The following is an 8,230-nucleotide window of genomic DNA, read 5'->3' on the forward strand; positions in this document are numbered from 1 at the left end:
TTATATATATATATATATATATATATATAACAACCACAAAGCTATGCAGAAAGTATTGGTAGTATATTTTCAGGGTCTTTTTACAAAGTTATATATTCTAACGGAAAGTACAGAATTTTGTAAAAAGATCCTGAAAATGCCCTCTTTCCAGAGTTTACAGGGTTTTTTTTTTACACAGTTTCCTCTAGTATATGAGGTCAAATAGGGTAGGCTGTGCACCAATATCTTGTGTAGCTTTGTGCGAAATTATGAAACAAGCGAGCAATATGGCACAAGAAAATCTATGGCCCCTCCTTACATATCGGTATCTGCAGGGCATCGAATCTTACCTTGAACAATCCATTGTTACCTTCTTCCACTTCAACAATGTAGTACTCCACAAAACTAGGTGATTGAGGTTGCCAAGCAATAGTGATGGTGTTGTTCTCAGTCGAGCTTTCTTCTGGGATGATAACTGGAGGACCTGGGGCTGTTCAAGAAATGAATTAATAAATACAACTAGAGTTTCTGAAGCCACTATATGAATAAATGGATAGATATAGTCGAAGTATGATTGAGGATTATTTGAAAAAAAAAGATATACATAGATTCTTGAACTACTGATTGTGTATAATAACACAAAACTAGGGCAGTTGGTTACTAAAGTAACATACACAACTAAAGGTCTTGTACCAGTTGGCTGAATACACCAACATTCACAACCAATGACTGTTAAAAACATACCCTGACAGACAGAAATACAGGTCCAGGTCCAATGGATATATGTACACATACACATTACTAAAGACTCTGAAGTTTTGTATGCATGTACTCTCATAAAGAACTATAGATCCTGAGCCAATGGATACACACACTCACACAACTAAAGACTCTGGATACATGTACTCTCATAAAGAACTATAGATCCTGAGCCAATGGATACACACACAACTAAAGACTCTGGATACATGTACTCTCATAAAGAACTATAGATCCTGAGCCAGTGGATACACACACAACTAAAGACTCTGGATACATGTACTCTCATAAAGAACTATAGATCCTGAGCCAATGGATACACACACAACTAAAGACTTTGGATACATATACTCACATAGAGAACTATAAATCCTGAGCTAATGGATACACACACAACTAAAGACTTTGGATACATATACTCACATAGAGAACTATAGATCCTGAGCTAATGGATACCTACATCAACCTCAAATCAGTACAGACTGTACAACTAGGTGGTGTGATATGTCCTTGCACTAGGTTTTGTTAGTTTAGAACAGGAGCTTTGGCATCAGCTATAAATTAAGATGTCATGTATTTTAAAAGGAGGGAAATAAATCAAATCGAATTCAATAGATAGTGATCAGAAAACTGTCAATAAAGTTTAAAATCTGACTTAAGAAATTCTGTTTCTGCCTGACTTTAATCTCAAATGGCTTGTTTTTACACCTTGTGGTATTCTTGTTATCAAACATATCCTTTAAAAATCTCAAATATCAAAATGTGGACGTATCTCTAGAATGTTGATATAACCTTTACACATCTACTACAGTGACTACTTCAGACAAGTATCTTAGGAAAGTCACACCTGCCAATTCAAACAATTTTTGTGTGTTTTCATTTGTATAATGAACCTTAGTGACCAGAAAAGCAACTATTACTGGGTTGCTTGTTCAATATTCTTAGTTGTATACAGGGATATCATTCCCTGTTAACTGGTTTCTGAGTGGTGGGACTGAAACGAATACTGTGTTTTATAAAATAAAAAATTAAGCCATTGTTAAGGTAATGTATTAAGCCTTTATTAGTGAACTTGTAACAAACCAAAGTTCTAGCTTGTATAGTTAGTTTCAAGAAGCTGACATAGATATATGTATCAACATAATGAATTGTCTGTTGTTTGTTTGCATGTGTGTGTGTGTGTGTGTGTGTGTGTAGAAGATAGCATCTGGCTCTCCTTTTTTCTGCCTTTATCATTTTCTAATACAGTCAGCTAATTTCCTAATTTTGGCAGTTTTGACATATTAGTAACCTATCCGAAAATCAAATCCTTGTAATTCTACAGTTATTGGGGAGTAGTTTACCCTTGTTTAGATCTAGACACAAGAATACCACAATCATACATCTCACCTGCTTATCAAATCCTTAAAGCTCTCTTTACTGGAAACTTCATTCCCTAACAAATAACTCCACATATTAACACATACAACTAAACATCCCGAGCAACTCTACACGCAAACTAATTTATCTAACAAAAATAATGCTGAGCCCACTGTATAAAGTTATAAATACAAGTGTCAGTAAACCTAAATAGACACCAGCTTTAACCAATATGAAATACCAGACATAATGAGGCAAAAAAAAAAACTTAAGGGAATATCTTTTTTACAGACCTGTTTGGAAAATAAAATTTTACTACAATTTACTGCATGTAATAATTTTGATAAGGGCTTTTGCGAAAAATTGTCAGTCACAGTAAACCTCAAGAAGATCAGCTTATCGAGCTTTGAATTTCAGAGTTTTTTTTTTTTTATAAAAGGGTACTTCAGTGTTTTTGCAACATATTATACAACAGGAAATGTAAACTTATTTCATGTCTGTTTATTTTCACCCACTATAATTCAACATGACCTTCCTTGCTTAGGCTTATAGGAAAAGTGATGTTCAAGGAAATAGGCTTTACAATTAGATAAACAGTGTGTATATAACTTATTAATTAATTTAAGAAACATTGGTGAAGGTATCTCGGCTATGAAGTTATAGTTCAACAAAATTTTATTCTGTGATACAATTACCTCAGCTTTAAGTTAAAGCACGAGAAGAAAATGGTTTCTTTTTTTTTACTTTTTATCCAACCAGGGAAAAGAAAAGCTTTCGAAATCTTACGTTTCATTTGAGCAAATGTCATATAGTGAATAACAGGAAGAACGGACTGATAATCCAGGGAGAAGTTGAAGTCTGATGTGACCCATGGTTTCAAGATCATTTCCTGGTTCCATCGGATATCCACATCAGCTACTCTACTGACCAATGCCGCTCCAACCTAAAACCCCAAAAAAAGTTAAAATATGGAAGTATTAACATACAAGTTATTTACTGAACACTGCTTAGGAAGACTCCATGCCAGTTTCATATGCAAGAGTTATAGCTTGTTTAAAAGTTAGGTTAAAAGTAATAAAATTGAAGAATGTAGCTTTCGTTTTAATGACAGATCTTGGTATACTTTCACTGTGAATGGGAGGTTGGAGCCTGACCAGGTTAACAATGGCATCTTCAGTAATCAGATTCTAAGTTGCAATACCAAAATGTATTAGTTTACATTCAATAACAAAATCAATATACGACCAGCTAGGACATATAGTCGTATCCACTACATTGCATTTCTTAGCTTGTTATAATTCATGACGAACTGGGAAGTACAGATGTATCTGTTACAACACATTTCTCAACTGGGAAGTACAGATGTATCTGTTACAACACATTTCTCAACTGGGAAGTACAGATGTATCCATTACCACTCATTTCTCAGCTGAGAAGTGTAGATGTGTCTGTTACTATGCATTTCTCAGCTGGGAAGTACAGTTATATTTGTTACCACACAAGTCTCAGCTGTTTATGGTCCACAGCCAGCTGGGAAGTACAGCTGTATCCATTATCATGCAATTCTCAACTTGTTGTGGTCCACAGCCAGCTGAGAGATAGTTTTATCTGTTACCACATAATTCTCAGGTAGTCATGGTCTATGATCAGCTGGGAAGTACATCTGTATCTATTACAACAAATGTCTCAGCTGGTAATTGTATGGTATTCGCAACTGAATGTAAAATAATATGAAAACATGATATGATCAAGAAATAATTTGGGCCAGAAAGTTGTGGAATGGTATTTCCCCTTCCTTTCTGTATCAACCTTAATGTAGTAATGGTACGTTTATGGATTTGTAATATATTATTCCAGGGTTTGATTCACCACAGTGAATACAGCAGATAGCCCAATGTGGCTTTGCTCTAAAGCAAAAACTGAAACACTGGTGTAGTTGGTAAACAGCTAATACAAACTTGCTCATGAACAAAAGTTTCTGTTTTCTCCTAAATAATCCCAATTTAATCATTGCTGTTACAATAAATGAGTAAGAAACTTTACTGATCAAAATTTAATTGTTATAAAAATCATATTAGAAACAAAGTTCATCTACAAAATAATCACACAATTGGAGGCATTAAATTTGTGAAGAAATTAGTAAACGTGTCAGAAATAATTCTTGAGAAAAGGAATTTCTTGTAGTTCAGAAACCATCGTTTATAAGTTATAACACAAAATAAAAAATTGCTAGTATAAATGGTGTGAAGTCAGTTTTATTATAGAAAGGTTGTGAAATAACCTGCTTATTTGTTTCTAACTTCAAAGCTACACAATGTTATATCTGTGCTGTTCCTGTTTAACATTGTAAGCCACTAAAAGGCAAAATAAGCCTTTATCTACACAGGCTATTAAAAAAAGGGGAATACCATGAGTCAGAAACGAAAATTAAATGAAAAATTCAAGGATTAAAACAAGATTAACTTGCATAAGAAACAAATGGGTTGGCTAGTTTTCTAAGTTTTAACGTGTGAAGTATGACGTCATAAACTTGTTTTATCTGTAGAAAAACTCCTGAAGTCAATGAGAACTAAATTTTTAACAGTACAGAAATGTAAGGGTTGAGCACGTTTTACCTGGAGAAATGCTGTGGGGTCAGTTTCCTTTAAAGCTTCGATACAGAATTGAAGAAGTCCTGTTGTCTGTTGGAGTTTGGAAGTACAGGAAGTTATCTGGTCCCGGAGTGTCTTGATCTTGTGGTCTCGTTCCTGCCTGGCGAACTCCAGTAGCTGCTGTTTCCTGGCGAAGATAGCCTCAATCAATAGGTCACACTGGGCACTGATAGTGGCTTCAAACTGTACACAGTTGTCCTGGAAAAATAAATGACATGTTAATTAAGACACACGGTAGTGTGCCTTGCGGTAAAAAAAAAACAAACAAACCTGCTGAACACTGTGTGTTATTAACAGGACCAATAGTTTAGCGATTTTCCACCTTCTGTTGCTCGGACTGTGGTAATCCAAACTATCACGTATTTTCAGTGGATGTACTCTACTGGACTTTTACTTCACATACCAAATTTTAAGGCAATTTATTAAGACATACCTGATATATTACATCTCCAATTTTCATTAAGTTTCTTCCTATTTTTACTTCTTCGTACCAAAAGTACGGAACTTTATTTGATAGAAAAACATATTTAACTTTTATAGATTTGTATCAAATTTGGTACATTGACAGATCTTTATAACCTACAATTAGAAGTCTCATTTGGTGTAAATATAAGTCACATGTGTAAAGTTATTCAACAAAAAACCGCTCAAATGTAACGAAATGTTTGCACACGTATACGTAAAAAGAAAGGTGAGCTATCGGTCTAACATTTTTACTACAGCTTCACCTACGAGGAAAAGTGGACCGTTTTTAGTTTTTGTCATTCGGATTAAAGACAACTGATTTACAGCAGCAAAACTAAGGTGAAAGGACGTGTAGACACATAAAAAAATCATATGGGTGAACGGTTATTATTCATTGCCAACTTTTCAACATAATTTTACTAAATATTATGAAATTCTCCTAATTAAACAGCGTTTAGCGTCAAATAATATTAGCTTAAGCAATTAGCATAAATAATGATGCTTGAAACTGCTGTACCGATTGCATGGGAGTGATGACAAAAAGCTGTTAATTAAATTCCATGATGATACTACAGAGGATTTGTTTTAAATTTCGCGCAAAGATACACGAGGGCTATCTGCGCTAGCCGTCCCTAATTTAGCAGTGTAAGACTAGAGGGAAGGCAGCTAGTCATCACCACCCACCGCCAACTCTTGGGCTACTCTTTTTTACCAACGAATAGTTGGATTGACCGTCACATTACAACGCCCCCACGGCTGAAAGGGCGAGCATGTTTGGTGTGACGGGGATTCGAACCCGCGACCCTCATATTGCGAGTCGAGCGCCCTAACCACCTGACTGTGCATATATTTTAAAGAATCTGGTTGGTTTTGTAATGTAAAGGTCTTTTCCGATCCTAAAGCTAATGTTGGTTACTAGCGAGTGTCACTTTCTTATTTGGTGTGGTTTGTTGGTGTGTATTGACATAAAATCATGGTATCTAGTCAAAAACATCTTAAATGGGGAAAAAAGGATTCAGCGTGTGACTTAAAGAAATGATGTCAAAATTGGCGGCCAAATTGGTACACTTATAGCATTGATAAGAATTTTACAGCAAATATTCATTCATTAGTTAACTAGGCTGCGTATTTTGTTTTACCCACCATCATGCCCAAAGTTGAACAAAAAATGCAGCCTGGCTAACTAATGAATGAATATTTGCTGTAAAATCCTTATCAATGGTCTAAGTGTAGCTACGAGTTTGGCCGCCAATTCGGATTTCACTGTTTTAAGTCACACGCTGAATCCTTTTTTGACCGAACCTTTTTTCATACCTAAGGTGTTTTTGATTAGATAATTTTAGCCTGGGGATAATTTATTAGTAGAACTTTAGCAAATATTATTACTGAAAACAAAATATAATGAACATGCTCTTTCGACTATTAATTAGTTCTATAACTCATGAAAGTGAGGCCCAAGTTACAATAATGTCCACCAGATGTCGCATTATTTCTCGATTCCGAAAAATTAGTGAATTATTTATATACAAATACTTTAATGCCTATAAATTTGTAAATTTTTTCCCAGCTGTTCAGGTATAGATTATTCTACATTTACCTTTTATATTTCTTTATTTTTGATAAATCTAGAACGAAAAAGGAATCATATTTTTGCTACATCAGAGAAGAAACTCAATAATGTGAGCGCTTTCAGAAAATGGGCTTTCCCTATACAGGGGTAAGTAGCGAAAAATGCATCTTCAGTAAAATAACATGTTTTTAGTGACAAATTATTTGAATTGCCAGCTTTAAAATATTATAAACAACATCGATACTTCAACATCAGCTTGTTACTTATTTATACTATAACGCACAGACTCCCCTATAACTCTTTTAATTGTTCAAGCATAATGTTTTACACCCACATTGTAGAAAATATAATAAATAGTAGTTTGGTGTTGTAACCATGTACACCGTGAGAGGGCGCGTCACTCCAATAACAACAGGAACCGGAAGAAGAGGCTAGATTAGATTTGTAATTAATGTGAAGCTGATTGTTTGTTGTTAAGCGCAAAACCACACAGTGGGCTATCTGTGCTGTGCCATCCACGGTTATCGTAACTTTGTAGAGAGCCCCTGATAGTTGTACTATACGGGGCTTATCAAATATGCGAGATCATTCTCATAGCCAAAATAATTTATCTAAATCATAGTAAATATAATAGCTAAAACTGTTTTATGAAACAACATTTTCAGCTTAAACAAAACAAAATATTGGAATGTTTACTTGCCCTCCAATTGAAACAAAAAGTTATATTCCCGCTGAATTTGTGATTTGAGAAAGAAAAGTGCGAGTAAAGTTATTTAATTCCAAACTACTGACCAAAGGGAAGATAACCAGACTGCTACCAACTATTCATGCTAAGGGATTGACTGCTGCTCTTATAACGCACCCACAACTTAAAGTGCAGGAAATATTTCATGGTATCGCATGGATTCAAACTCAGCTCCCCAAGTCCTAAATCCTTAGCTCCAATACAAGGAGATTTGTTCATTCTTAATTTTTTAGAAGGAATGACTGAGATTAGTGTTATTCTAAAAGGATTTGTCAAAAGAATTTCATAAAGGTAAATATACCAATTATCATGAATAAAACACAAGTCAAATCAATGTGTGTAACTTTAATACTTGTTTTACTGGCTTTTCCGCAACATGTGTTGTTTGTTTGATCTTTTTGATAATTGCAATTTTATATACAGAACTTCTTTAAAGTTCTACCTTGAGGAAAATATACAAATATAAAATATTCAAACGAGATTGTTGAACCTGACGAAAAATAAATCTGTTAGATGTTAAGTGTTTCTAGCACCTCCTAACGGGTATTTATAATAGATAACATTACAGAGTTTGATACAAAGTAAATTAAAAACGTATTTCAAAATAACTGGAGTAGCCGTCCGCAGGACGGAAGTTATGTAAATTCATGATTAATGAAAGGTTATCTTAGGACATGAAAAGTTGCTTCCCTTATATGTAAT

The 8,230-nt window shown here is 34.5% G+C and overlaps 1 protein-coding gene across 1 annotated transcript in view; it reads right to left on the bottom strand.

Annotated features, from left to right (window-relative positions):
• The window catches only part of LOC106458591 (E3 ubiquitin-protein ligase TRIM9-like), a gene marked incomplete at its 5' end in the record, with an annotated part of 25,787 nt that overhangs the window by 8,574 nt on the left and 8,983 nt on the right, over positions 1-8,230 (bottom strand). The window contains 3 exons of the mRNA XM_022384849.1: positions 330-469; positions 2,884-3,040; positions 4,713-4,946. Coding sequence (XP_022240557.1) covers positions 330-469; positions 2,884-3,040; positions 4,713-4,946 — 531 coding nt within the window. The remainder of the gene's footprint in view (positions 1-329; positions 470-2,883; positions 3,041-4,712; positions 4,947-8,230) is intronic.

Source organism: Limulus polyphemus, unplaced genomic scaffold (genome assembly GCF_000517525.1).
Source record: "Limulus polyphemus unplaced genomic scaffold, Limulus_polyphemus-2.1.2 Scaffold489, whole genome shotgun sequence".
In the NCBI taxonomy this organism is placed as follows: domain Eukaryota; kingdom Metazoa; phylum Arthropoda; class Merostomata; order Xiphosura; family Limulidae; genus Limulus; species Limulus polyphemus.